The sequence below is a fragment of the Protomyces lactucae-debilis genome (genome assembly GCF_002105105.1).
Source record: "Protomyces lactucae-debilis strain 12-1054 chromosome Unknown BCR37scaffold_7, whole genome shotgun sequence".
NCBI lineage: Eukaryota > Fungi > Ascomycota > Taphrinomycetes > Taphrinales > Protomycetaceae > Protomyces > Protomyces lactucae-debilis.
Genome location: NW_024467999.1, coordinates 268,108 through 281,088, shown reverse-complemented (window position 1 = coordinate 281,088; position 12,981 = coordinate 268,108). Strand labels below are relative to the sequence as shown.

The 12,981-nt window shown below is 50.9% G+C and overlaps 5 protein-coding genes and 2 non-coding genes across 7 annotated transcripts; 2 read left to right on the top strand and 5 right to left on the bottom strand.

The window, feature by feature from the left end:
* Window positions 1–92: 92 nt before the first annotated feature.
* BCR37DRAFT_392209 (uncharacterized protein) lies at window positions 93–1,794 on the top strand (the record flags this gene model as incomplete). Its single annotated transcript, XM_040871119.1, has 3 exons — window positions 93–160; window positions 217–477; window positions 1,062–1,794. 3 exons carry the CDS (start codon window positions 93–95, stop codon window positions 1,792–1,794), a joined length of 1,062 nt encoding a protein of 353 aa, XP_040726044.1.
* A 126-nt stretch (window positions 1,795–1,920) lies between these two features.
* Window positions 1,921–2,478, bottom strand: BCR37DRAFT_333676 (uncharacterized protein; the record flags this gene model as incomplete). The annotated part of the gene is made up of 1 exon (XM_040867112.1): window positions 1,921–2,478. A coding segment is annotated over one exon (558 nt), but the record flags the coding sequence as incomplete, so codon positions are not given.
* A 727-nt stretch (window positions 2,479–3,205) lies between these two features.
* BCR37DRAFT_392207 (uncharacterized protein) lies at window positions 3,206–3,919 on the bottom strand (the record flags this gene model as incomplete). The annotated part of the gene is made up of 1 exon (XM_040871118.1): window positions 3,206–3,919. The coding sequence occupies one exon, from the start codon at window positions 3,917–3,919 to the stop codon at window positions 3,206–3,208; it is 714 nt and encodes a 237-aa protein (XP_040726042.1).
* A 463-nt stretch (window positions 3,920–4,382) lies between these two features.
* Window positions 4,383–4,889, bottom strand: BCR37DRAFT_386764 (uncharacterized protein; the record flags this gene model as incomplete). Its single annotated transcript, XM_040870473.1, has 1 exon — window positions 4,383–4,889. The coding sequence occupies one exon, from the start codon at window positions 4,887–4,889 to the stop codon at window positions 4,383–4,385; it is 507 nt and encodes a 168-aa protein (XP_040726041.1).
* A 5,443-nt stretch (window positions 4,890–10,332) lies between these two features.
* On the bottom strand, window positions 10,333–10,404 carry BCR37DRAFT_t15. The gene has a single exon. It is a non-coding gene; the product is annotated as a tRNA-Gln (tRNA).
* Window positions 10,405–10,523: 119 nt separating this feature from the next.
* BCR37DRAFT_378710 (uncharacterized protein) lies at window positions 10,524–12,063 on the bottom strand. The gene has a single exon (XM_040869108.1). The coding sequence runs from the start codon at window positions 11,450–11,452 to the stop codon at window positions 11,192–11,194; it is 261 nt and encodes an 86-aa protein (XP_040726040.1). The 5' UTR covers window positions 11,453–12,063; the 3' UTR covers window positions 10,524–11,191.
* Window positions 12,064–12,209: 146 nt separating this feature from the next.
* Window positions 12,210–12,289, top strand: BCR37DRAFT_t20. The gene has a single exon. It is a non-coding gene; the product is annotated as a tRNA-Leu (tRNA).
* The last annotated feature ends 692 nt before the right edge of the window (window positions 12,290–12,981 follow it).

Below are 12,981 nucleotides of genomic sequence, written 5' to 3'. Positions count from 1 at the left end.
AACCCGGAGTTGGAAGACGCCTATGACTAGGCACTCAAAGCACTTGGTAAGCATGGAAGCCTATGGGGCAAGTAACTAATGATCTGGCCGGCATGATAGTCTTCAAAAACACACCTGCTGATGCACTGGCAAAACCTTGGGCCATCAAGACCATGGCCATGTACTCAAATGGACGTTGGTGTTCAAACAATTCCTTTGCTGCCTAACGAAAGGCAGTACTCAAGTACGACCGCTGGATAGTACAAAATGCGTAGGCAAGGTTGTCGAAGACCCTGCTCGTATTCACAAGAAGTTACCCAAGAATTTTTACATCAACGGTGGCGCATTTCCATTATGTTACGATGAAGACAACCAGGCAATGGCGCCGTCTGAGCTAAAGACCGGAGACGTCGTTAAAGTCACTTTTCTGCTGACGGCGTATGAAGGTACTCTAGTGTCGGGCTCCAAGCTTGAAGCAGACCAAGTCAAGAAATATGGGTACATCGACGACTCCATCTCAGATTCAGGCCGTTCTTTCGGTCCTGTTACGCCAAGGAAGCGACGGAAAATAGACATTTTCTCAGAACGGTAGAATACCACAGTGTTATTCAATTGACGTGATTCATATAGATCAATAAGCAATTTCATTTGACGCCGCCCCCAACGGGGGCGCCATCCCAGCTAGTGTTCTTGATCGAAACACAAATCCAACTGCAACGCTCATAATTCCGTGGCCACATGGACAGTCCTTCTTGATTTGGCAGATGTGCCATATTGCACATGCATGGCAACTCGCATATGACTGCTATACTCAGCACAGGCTTGCACTGAACCCGGAGACTTGTCTTGATTCTACAATTCGATCGTGCTGCCTCACTCAACCTACCCCTGCAGCCCTCATCCTCATTTGCCCCTGCAGTTCTCCTGATTTGCAATTGCCAGCTGTTCGCCTTTTAAGCAACGACACTTGCTTGTCTTCCAGCACCAGGCCTTGCATGCTTAGGTGTGCAAGCGTCCAAGATGCTGCGCTGGCCATCCATCCTTCATCTGCTACTGCAGCTATGCCTCGTACACAACGTTAGCCTCACGCAAAACCTCACGAAACGGGGTCATCTTTACCCACATAACTACGATGCACTGATGCAACGACTGAAAGAGACAAAGACCTGCTATTCCCTGTCTTTCTCTGCCACTAAACACTCGACACTACCAGTCCTTGGCGGCGTCAATCCATTCACGCGTGGCTTGCTCAGGCATACTTGTTGGACGCAATGCATGTTTGAAGTACGCAGGCAAGCAACTGATTATTGGTTATGGAATGCCAGAGACCCTTGCATGATGCCAGGGACGGGTTTGTGTATCAAACTCAATCATGCACATGAATTACCACTCATTGAACAAGTTGACTCTCTTTTGGGAATAATCGACCTTGGTCCATTGTTCGAGATGTCGCCACTCAGTCTACAGCGATGCTTTTGCTGGGCCGACTTTCAGATCCAGCGCATCGTCAATGTTACGCGCATCCCTTCACCCAACATGTCAAAAGCCAAACCTTACAAATGTGACGCCAAATCAGTGTATGAGCGTGTTGCCAGAGGTGCTAATTACTACAATGGCTTCACTCGGGACGGATGGGGCGTGATGCATTACGATGGCAAGGATGAATTGAGGGTGGCGGGCAACAAGACTTGCGAGGCACACAAGTATGATTGTCTATGCGGTGCGAAAGGCACCTATTGTTCGGAAAGTCATGTGCATGAACCCTACATTCCCGCCCACTACATTCCAGAGTACAACAACAGGGATTGGGGTTGAGGGGAGCTCTGCAACCAAGTTATGGTATCTTGCGTAGCTGTCGAGGATTGATTATGGCTGATAGTGCTATAGATCATGTGCTTGCGGTTGACCTTGAACAGGAACACCACTGCCACCGCTTGCGCCGGCACTAGCAAAACGGTCTTCCAAATCTTCATAAAAGAGCTCAAAGACCTTCTTGACGCGTTCCCATCTAGCAGCATCCCAAAAGATGTACTGACCCCGCTCCATGGTGGCCGTCCGCACACTCGGTTCAACACCGGGTTCCTTTGTGAGCCAGACTCCGAGTACTTTGTGGAAACGCCAATTTCGCCCTGTCAATTCTTGTGCAGAGATTTCTTGCATCTTACTCCGTGGCTGTGTGTAAAAGATGTAAAAGAGTGTCTCTTCCGCAAAACTCCCAATCTTATTGCTTGCTTCCGGTAAGACGGCAGAGATGCCACCCATCACATAACACGCTGGTGGTGTGAAACGATTCGCAAGTGCATCAATATTGGAGAGCGGTACTTGTCCACCAATCCCACCAGTCGCGCTCGGTTCAGCAAACGGTGATAGCCATAGTGAAGAGAGCAAACGATCATCCTCTGCACCAAGTTTCAAACCCAAGTGCGTCAAATCCAGACCAAGACTGAGCATGGCATGGTCACTTTGTGGGTTGCGGATGATGGGCAACAAGCCTCGAATCGTATACCGATCCGCTTCATCCATGAGAGGTTCCTCTTGACTCGCTTGTGGTGGTGGACCTAAAGAACTCAGGCCCGGTGCATGACTTGGCATGGGAACACCATCGCGATCTGCTGCTTTTTGCGGCGCTTCCAATGCAGGTGGTCCAGACATGAGTGATAGGTTTGGCGGCGCTTGCATTCGCCCTCTCCCCGCTGTCGCTGCAGGTAGACCTGGTGTGGATCGACCGCCCGTCATGGCTCCCAAGAGTGAATTACGATGCGCTTGCAAGTCTTTGGATTCGCCAAGTGCGGGAAACTCATCTTGTCGTTGCACATGTTGTTGCGGCGCTGACTGAGCATCATAGCGAAAGCCCATAAAGTCATTGCTGCCGTTTTGCCCTGTACCGTTGGAGGAAGGGGCTTGACTACTGCTGCCGCCGAGTGCAGGGAAATCATCCGTTTGTAGAGCGCGTGGTGGACTACGACTCGTGTGAGCAGACCAGCCTTGACGAGCGAGATGTGGTGGAGGAGCTTGTCTGCTTGCATGGCCAACACTACTACTTGAGCCTGCTGCTTGCCTGGAGCTGAGTTGATGGATTGGCATGCCCGACTGTCGCTTTTGGCGCGGTTGGGTGGTGTTCTGTCGTTGTCGTTGTCGCCAAATTGTCATGAGGATTCACATCGATGAGATTAGCTAGGGAGTATATAAGATGTTCTAAAACGCTTTTTTGAGAGGGAGAACAGGTCTAGGCACGTAGTGCAAAGGCCATGGCTGGCATGACTGGCGGCAGCTGAGGTAGAGGTTGCGGTTGGCATGGCACAGCAATCGGGAACCAAGCAGCGATACACTCTTGGCATGCGCAGGCAGTGTAGACGTGGCGGCGAATAAAGGCCTGCCAGAGGGATACAGCACGCTGATAGCGACCGTAGCCGCCGTTGGATTCAATGGTGAGGGAGAACCGTGTTCCCACAAGCCAGTCGCGCTCGAGCTGGTTGATGAGGGAAAGGTCAAAGCCCGTCACCTCTGACCAGGATCTGTTTGTGAATGTGTGATCGTCCATGAACTTGTTGCTGATGACGAGCATAGTGGTCATGGCGTAGTAGCTCGAGTTGGTGAGCATCTGCAGGTAACCGGGCCTGTTTTCCAGGTACACAAGGCCGGCGAGGATGGTGGAGAGAGGCAGCCGTGTGGCATGCAGCAGCTGAAGAGCGAACTTGATGAGTGCAGGTGGACTGCCAAAGTCGCGCTGCATGGAGCCGACGCTGAGGATGGCCTGAACTTGGGAGGCAAGGAAGATGGACATTTCTTGCATGTCGTAATCCAAGACTGCTGAGACGCCGCCGATGTCTTCCTCTGCGGGAGGAGCAAGGCGAGTGACTGCGCCGGCGATCGGGCCAGGATCAAGCCCTCTGGAAGCAGGAGCAGGCGCTGGTAGGCGCCAGTAGTCGGGTTGGACCATGCTCAGTCAACGGGAAGTGGCCGTTGTGGTCCTTTCTCTGCTATGGCGTATCTCTACGGAAACGTATGCTCAGTGAAGAGTACGAGTCCTGGGCCGTGTAGGAGGAAGGGCGAGAAGCTGCTTGAGAGACGAGCGTGGTCGCTGGAGGAAAGTCTCTTCTTGAATATTCTCAATCTTCTTCACTGAATCTCCGCCCAAGCAGCAGCCCAGTTGCCCTGCCCAGGTGAATTTCAACCGTGAAACTGAAAATTGGGACTCTGCATTCTCGCCCTGAATCACTCACTGTCAGACTGTGTCAGTCTGTCACTGCCACTGAGCAGCTCAGCTGAGTCATCGCCCGAATCATGCACGTGCACAGACATTTCAGCTCGAGATGGGCATACTGAGCTTCACTTTGGTGCAAAATCTAGGTCGGGACACAGCATGCATTGAACTGCTCAGCAATCATCTGAACTCTAATTTCTCAACTACTTCCCAGGGCACTGTACCCAGTGTTAGCCGTGTCGCATACGCATTCCAATTTTCCCTCCTTCAGAAGCTTGCATTCCCTCCACAACTTTGCAACACCATCGCCCTGGAGCTGTTGCTCTCTAGTCGTGCCCAAATCGGCGCGAAGCATCAAGCCTTCAAACACAAACCACAGCTGGACCGGCATCCAAGGATACGTCTCCATTGCGACGAGGAGCTGCTCATTCGTAATAGGTCCCAGCCAGATGTTTAGACCAAACTTTGACCAGTTTTCAAAGGCCTGTTCGTCACGAAGGTCCATTCCGATCAAGGTCAGCGAAAGCCTGGGCTGACCCCAAGTCGTCAAAACAACCTGAGTGTCAACACAGACCGCGTCCGTTCTCTTGTTGAACATGGTGACTTCCTTGGCTGCTGATCCGGCAGCGTAATTTTGGCGCTTGAATAACTGTGCAGATGACAGGTGGATGAGCTGAGCGAGCAATAAGAAGCCTGGGAGCTTCATGGTGCAGTGTCTCTGCTTGAGTGTGCAAGCTTTGGATGAACTGCTGGAGGAAAAATGGGCCTCGCCGTCCTTTATGCACTTGCCAGCCTGGCATTTCAGCTTGAAAATGAAGCACAAGGGCGTTTACGACATTGATGCAAGAGCAATGCAGTCTGGACAAAATAAGTCAGGGGCACCATCGACAGGGGCTACGAGAGCATCCTCAGCATGGACGGCTTTTTCTTGAGCTGAGCTTCGACAGCCTGCGAGCGAGATGGTATGGAGAGCATGCACTGTAAGCAAACGCTCGTTCCCGTGGCATCGTGACAATTGTCATCATTTGTCGTCAACAACTCGCAACTCGCAAACTCCAGGCTTTGACAGGGGCAAATTGATTGTTTGCCTCAGATCAGCGTGATGTAGCATGCATGAACAGCTGCTACCTTGAGTGACAAGTTTGAAAAGTCTTCAACAGACGCGAGAAATGCTCCTTTGCGGCTGCTTCTTGGCCTGATCGACATAATGTGGCATGCATGAATAGCTGCTACCTTGCGTGACAGATTTGAAACTCTTCAACACAAAAGACACTGATATTAATCGAGATTGGCGGATATGCGAGGCTGTAGTCGTAGGTGATAGACACAGGCACGCAGGGCAGCTGCAGATAAGACTTGATTCGAATAGGGGACAAGAGTATAGCACTCTTGCCAGCTAAGACTAAACTGAAGGTCACGTGCATGAGCGCTGACGTGGCAGAGAGATAACAGCGGAAGCAAGTGATCAGGGGATGCACTTGAATTCCTAACACTCCCTCTATCTCGATAAAGCGAAGTGCTTAGACGAGGCCGAGAAGCAGTCGTTGCGTCTCCAATGCAGGACGTGGAAGGAGCTTGGTAAGGAGATCGGCTTTTTGCAGTTTTGTGCCGACGTAGTGTAGCTTGATCTTGCCTTGCTCAATCAGGGATCGAGTGTGATGGTACTTCACTTCGATGTGCTTACTCTTGGCGTGAAACACAGGATTGTGTGCCAACTTCAGCGCAGCCTGATTGTCCCCAAATAAATTGATGGAACCGTCGGAGTTGAGCACATTGCTGATCTTGATGCCGAGCATGAGCTCGCGCAGCCAGAGAGCCTCTTTTGACGCGTTGGAGAGGCCAATATATTCGGCTTCCATGGTCGATGTGGCAACAATGTTTTGGCGCTTTGACTGCCAGGTGATTGCAGCTCCCCCAAGCATGAACACATAGCCAGATGTGCTCTTCCTTGTATCCAGGCACCCTGAGTAGTCAGAGTCAGAGTACCCAGCAAACTCGTCGTTTCCGTCGTATCGCAGTCGCAAATTGCGAGTCGTGAACAGGTACGCGAGGACGCTACGAGCCAACTTCATGTGAGAAGTAGTCGGCTTGGCAGAGAAACGACCTAGAACACCGACAATATAGGCAACATCGGGTCTGATCGAGATGGCTATCCACTGAAGCTCCCCAACAATGGATTGGTAAGCAGTTTTGTTGGCCGGCTGGTCGTCAGTCGGCTGGTGGGTAGTGCCGTCAGTGGTGAGAATGGTGCCGACACTGGCTGGCAGGTGCCTTGGATGGCAGTTGGCTAAGCCGTGGTCGGTGGCGATCGATTCAATATAGGTGGATTGATCGAGAGTGTATACGCCGTTGTTGTGTGAGACGCGCATGCCGAGAATGGAATTGGCAGGGCCGAGATCGGACAGCTCGTAGCGTTTGGTAAGAGCCTTGAGAAGATGCTCTTTGTGCGCGATGTCCGAGAAAGCCATCAGAATGTCGTCGACGTAGACGCAGAGCAAGGACGCGTTTGTCTGATGCTGATAGATGCCAAAGTCGTGCATCGAGCGTTCATAGCCAGCAGCAGTGAGGGTGACGTGCAAATCATCGTTCCAGGCTTTGCCAGCTTGTTTTAGACCGTAGAGAGCCTTCTTGAGCCTAACGAACGGGAAGTTCTCGTTGGAGAAACCTGGAGGAGCGATCATGAAAATCTCCTCAAACAGGTTTGCATTGAGGTAAGCGGTGGCAATGTCCATCTGGTGAAGATGAAGCTTGTAAATTGAAGCGAGTGCGATAAGCATGCGCACAGACTCCAGTCGAGTGACTGGAGCATACGTCTCGTTGTAGTCTACGCCAGCTTTCTGAGAATAGCCCTTAGCGACAAGACGCGACTTGCGCTTGTCGAAAGTGCCATCAGCGAGGATCTTGTTCTTGAAGATCCAGCGTGCCCCAATGGCCTTTCGGCCTGGAGGTAGCTTAGCGACGTACTCAAAAACTCCTTTGCCTTCAAGAGAGGCGAGCTCGCGTTCCATAGAGGCACGCCATTCAGGTGCGTCAGAGCGGGATAAAGCTTGTTTGACAGTTACAGGAGCTGGGAGAACATCTTGAGCAGTAAGCATAAAAGCATATCATCAAGCTCGTCATCATTAGTAGTAACGTCAAGACCGCTAGTAGCGATAGCTTCGAGGTGCTCGTCAGTAAATTTGACACTTGCAGCATTGCCGCTAGCTATAGCTTCGAGCTGAGCGTCTGTGAGCTGACGAGGATCGACATCCTTGTTGACAGACAGTTCTTTTGCCACAGCATGATCAAAAATGACCGAGTGGTTGAGAACAACTTTCCCAGTGGCAAGATCTAAGACTCGCCAAGCTTTGGAAGTATCACTGTAGCCCAAAAACATAGCTTTGTTGGCGCGCGCATCCCACTTGTCCTTGATTCGCGGGTTGTGTGACCAGCAAATGGTACCAGGAGTCCTCATATGCGAGCAATCTGGTCGTTTGCCATACCACAGTTCGTATGGCGTCTTGTCGAGACCAGTATGAGGCAAACGATTGATGGCGTAGACGGCTGTGGAGGTCAACTCAGCCCATAAATTGCGCGGGAGAGGACCAACCGTCTCATCAAGAAGCGATGAGCGAGCCTTTTCGACAACAGTGCGAATGTGGCGCTCTGCAACACCATTCTGCTCAGGCGTATGCGGAACAGTTGTTTGGTGAGTGGTGCCTTGCGTAATGAGGTGCTGGCGAAAGCTCCCCTTGAACTCGTTACCTCCATCAGAGCGAACAATTTTGACTTTGTCGCCAACGTGATTGGTGGCAACAGTTTCCCAAGCTTTGTAGATGTTACAGACGGTGTCTGCAGTGACATCTTTCAGCATGTACGCCCAAACGTACTTGGAAAACCCGTCAACAATGATGAGAAAATATCGTGCATCATTGATAGAATTGGTGCGCATTGGTCCAGCAACATCAATGTGGACTATGTCAAGCCGCTGAGTGGCAGAATTTGCCACAGAGGGAAAGCTCGAGCGCTTGCTCTTTCCAGCTGCACAGCCAGAGCAATCGAAGTATTCCGGGTAGACCAGATCGTCGGGAAATCCGTCGACAAACTTCGAAAGTCGTTTCATGTCCTTGATGGACATATGGCAAAGTCGTCGGTGCCACTCAAGGGCATCCGTCGGTGCCTTTTCCTTTGTGAAAAGGGCAAACTCACTTGCCTGAGGCTGGACTTTAGCAATTGTGCCGTCTAGGACAAAGCCTTTACCGACACGCCTGCCAGTAGCGACGACAACACTGTCTTTGAGGAGGGCTGGTCCATGTTTGGCCGAGAACAGTACGTCAAAACCGTCCTCATTGAGTGCGCTCACTGATAAAAGATGTTCAGTGAGATTTGGCACATGCCAAACTTTGGACAAGGGCACCAAGCTGGTTTGATCTGGCACGGCAAATGCAGCATGCCCAAAACCAGCGGAGATCATCTCTTCGCCATTGGCGGACGTGATGCTAATGGAAGCATCATGAGAGAGATCAGAGATCAACTCTTGCGACGGTGTCATATGCGACGTGGCACCGGAGTCGATCACCCAGCTACGTTCAGCTAGGGTTGTTTCGCGAGCAAAGTATGCCGTGTTGGGATTTGGCTTGCCCTCAGACTGTGATTTTGATTCAGTTGGAGGGCTACTTTGCTTCGTCTCAGATGAAGGCTTGTGAAGAGAATGCCTTTTCCTCGGCTTCTTTGAAGACTTCTGCTTCAATTGAGACTTATGCTCTTGAGCGAGCATCCCTTTTTCCGTTGATGATTGGTAAAGGGTTTGGGAAGCGTCAGCGGCTGAGTCTGCCAGAGACTTGTGCTTGCCGTGCGTCTTGAGATAGTCATCCGACTGTATCTTGAAGCGCACTTGCTGCACAAAACTGCGGATAGAGTGTGGTCCATCCGAGGAGAGTGTGTGCAGCGTGAGGTCCTGCAAATCGCCTGGGAGTTTGGCGTAGATCATGGCAATTTCCATGTCTTCGTCAAACGTCTTGCCGGTGGGATCAAGGCTGCGCAACTGGGCAATGGTGGCTTGAACGTCCACCATCAGGGTCTCAATAGCTGAAGATGTGGTATTGCCAGGAGGCAAAGAGAGCTTATTGAGCTTCGTGACCAATTGCAACTTTCGCAAAGTGTCAGGCTGCTTGTGTCGAGACAAGACAGTCTTGAAAGCAACGCAGGCGACTGCGATGTCTTTGATTGCTTCCAGGTCAGACCTGTCGAGACCTCCTTTCAGCAAGAAAAGCGCCTTGCTGTTCTTGTCCCAAGTTGGTTCAAGATGCGACCATTCTTCAAAGGTCGCAGGTGCAAGATACCCCTCAGAGTTGATGTAGCACGGACCAGTGTAAGGCTTTGTGCTTTCATCCTCGCTTGATTCCTCCTCCATCGATTTGGACTTGGAGCGAGTCGAGGGGGCGCTATAGGCTTTTGGGGCCTTAAGCTTGTCATCTTTCATGAGGGCTTCGAGAGCGGCGATACGGGCCTCAGCGTCTTCGTCGGCCTTCTGCATGGCGTCTGCGCAGCGTATTGCTGCTTTGACGCGGCGTGCGTGTATCTCCTGAAAGATGTAAGTCTCAACGCCAGCCTGCTGAGCGACAAGCAGCAGCTCATCCTTCCAAGCACTTAGGCCATTGCTGATCCTCTTGGTGTTCCTTAACACCGCGTTGCTAGACGGGCCGGAACGTTGACCCGAAGCAGTAGCGTCTTGCTGCATAGCAACAGTGCTCATAACCTAATCGAGATTGGCGGATATGCGAGGCTGTAGTCGTAGGTGATAGACACAGGCACGCAGGGCAGCTGCAGATAAGACTTGATTCGAATAGGGGACAAGAGTATAGCACTCTTGCCAGCTAAGACTAAACTGAAGGTCACGTGCATGAGCGCTGACGTGGCAGAGAGATAACAGCGGAAGCAAGTGATCAGGGGATGCACTTGAATTCCTAACAGATATGCTCCCTTGCGGCTGCTACTCGGCCAGATCGAGTGGAAAGCTGTCTTGCTCGCGGAAACAAACAGAAAACCGAGTCTCTAGGCTTGTAAACAAACATTCATGAGCCCGAAAGTGCGCGATGTCTTTCGAGAGGTTGATTAATGCATAGCCCACGAAAAAAAATGGAAATGACGTGAGTGCATGCAGGAACGAAAGGTCATACCGAGATTCGAACTCGGGTCACTCGGATCAAAACCGAGGGTGATAACCACTACACTATACAACCAGTGGGTGAGAGCAAACGCTAGTATCGATATGAAAGGAAATCACATTTTTGCTTATATAAGCAATTTCTAGACTGAAGGGCCTTAAAGTCGCGCCGATTGAGGCTAACACCCCCTAGTCTTGATCTATTCGTCGATTAAGCTGCGATCAGGAGTCTTACATCACTTCATAACCATGCATAGCTATAGAACATGTGTGTCGCCATAAGGTTCAGATGAGTGGTTTCACGAATGAGCTAGTGACAAGCGAACTGAATGGTACGAGGCTCTCCTATAGAGCACAGACCATGTTGACTCCTGGGCTCGGCAGTCATAAGCGCTGGGCCACGCGAGAGTTTAGGCTTTTAATACAACATCGCTGACACCATATGTATGTACGGACCTTCGGTGTTGAGCAGTCAAGTCATGTAGCTGCTAGTGCATATCTCTCTGGCTCTCTGCATCGTATCGCGTACTTTGACGTGATGGTCACGCCCTGTACTTCTCTACTCTTTACTTCACAGGGAGCCTGAGCCTCTGCTCTGCTCCTCATCCGTAACAATCCTCTTCGCACTATCTAGGTTGCATGTATCAGATGCCTCATCAGGCACATCATCACTAGCTTCACCCACAATGCCGATTAGTTTATGGGCCTTGTCAGGTTGATTGGCACTTGCGATCCGCGGCAGCTCACTGACGACTGTTTGATAAGGCGTCTTGTAAGGGATTCGTTGGCTGGATCATGGGTCGTGCCATTGATGGAGAGGATGGTGCCTGTATTGGCTGCCAAGTATCTTGAGTGACAGTCTGTCATGTCATGCTCAATAGCGATCGACTTATTGCATGCAGATTGGTCAAGGGCCTGAAATGAGACATGCAGCCACAATGCTTACACGCGGCGGACACTTGTAGCTTGTCGTAGAGGATTGTGTCGAAAGCTGCACACCTGGGCGAGTGTATAAATTGAGACCTGATGCAGAGGGCGCCGCGCTTTGCGTGGTCGGTAATGAGGTCTGTTGCGAACGAAGGCGCGGCGGAACATACCGAAGATTGTACATAGAAGCAAGTCATCACTGGAAGAGCTCTTTTAGGGGTGGAGAGTGTCGAGCCCTTGCAAGATGGAGTTGAGCAATTGCAACAGAACTCTGCAACAGCAACTCAAGCAAGACACACAGTCCTGTGCATGTACAGTCTCCCGGTGTTATGGACTGACTGAGCAAGTCCTAGTCTCAATTTCAGATGCCTCATCATCTGAGACCCCTGACTAAATCTCGCGGCTTTTCTTAAGTCCACAACCACAACGATCGATCTAGACATTGTCTTTCAAATCATGGAGTTCCTGGCTTAGTATCTCCATTGGTTGCTTCTTTATTCTGGCTCAGGTATCACCTCTTATTCTCGCTACCCGAGCACAGAGCATCTTACGGCGCGCCTGTCTAGTCGCTCCTCATCGCAGTCTTTGAGACTATTACCGTGTCTCTCCTGCCTTACTGCATTCCTTCTTCTTGCTCTATTGTCATGAAGATTAACGGTCAACCTTCTGATGCCTTGTTCGTCACTCACTAGCTTTGGTCACAGGCAAAATTACTATTTCTTTCCAGCCTTGTTGTCCAGTGTCTTCGCAGTAGACTTGACTTTTGTCCGCAAGCATGAGTTCAGATGTGTTCCCGGGTGGCCGAAGTCGAAATCAATCAGTGTAGCTAAAATGGTCTATTTGAACGAAGAAGCGGCAAAGCAAGGGATCGGGAAGATACTTGATTATGTAAGCGCGCCGGAAAAGGTCAATTCTGAAGTTTATAATAGATCTTTTGCAAACATGTGCATCCAAGGAGCTTTGGCCGAGCGGTCTAAGGCGCCAGCTTAAGGCGCTGGTTCGAAAGAGCGGGGGTTCGAATCCCCCAGGCTTCATCAAAATTCTTTTTGTGTTTCCTTACACTTTTCGGCTTTACGAGGAGGATCTGGTCGGGCATCACCGCCCTGGACTTGTACTATGAAAGCTGCTCTTTCAGACTCCTAGCTAGCACGCACGATGTTCATGAGCTTCGTCTTACGAATCTTTTAGGCAACGAATCTGCTTCCACTGTCTCAAGCGCTCCTGCAGCTGGTGATCAGTACTCCCAGTTCTATCAGCTATATCTCAACTTCCCGGGCCTCTCAGTAATTTCAGTGTTCCCGACTCTCCTATCGGTCTCAGTGTCCTCAATTCTGAGCGGTCGTCTGTCTTCGCTTTCATCTTCAACGTCTCGAGTAGCACCAAACCCAAACAACTCAAATATCCCACTTGCAGAAAGGGACACTGGCGCCGTCGCCCATTACGGAAATGGCTGTGACGACCGCGACGCAATGGCCCTGTTTGGTCCTGGATACGATAACAATCTTTAACGTGGCCGAGATCGAGGGTCTGGCCGGGCAAATGCAAGCGTGGTGGTTGTTCTGGCAACAGCCAACGAGGTGGCCTGAACATTAATTGCAGCAGCCGTGGCGATACTCGCGGTCAGCCACTCTGCTGGGTCTGTGTTCGCCAGACCAAATTGTTGTGTAGTGCTCTGAAAATTACCAGAACAAGAACAAGCAAGAGCACAGCTGGTAGGGATAACTTC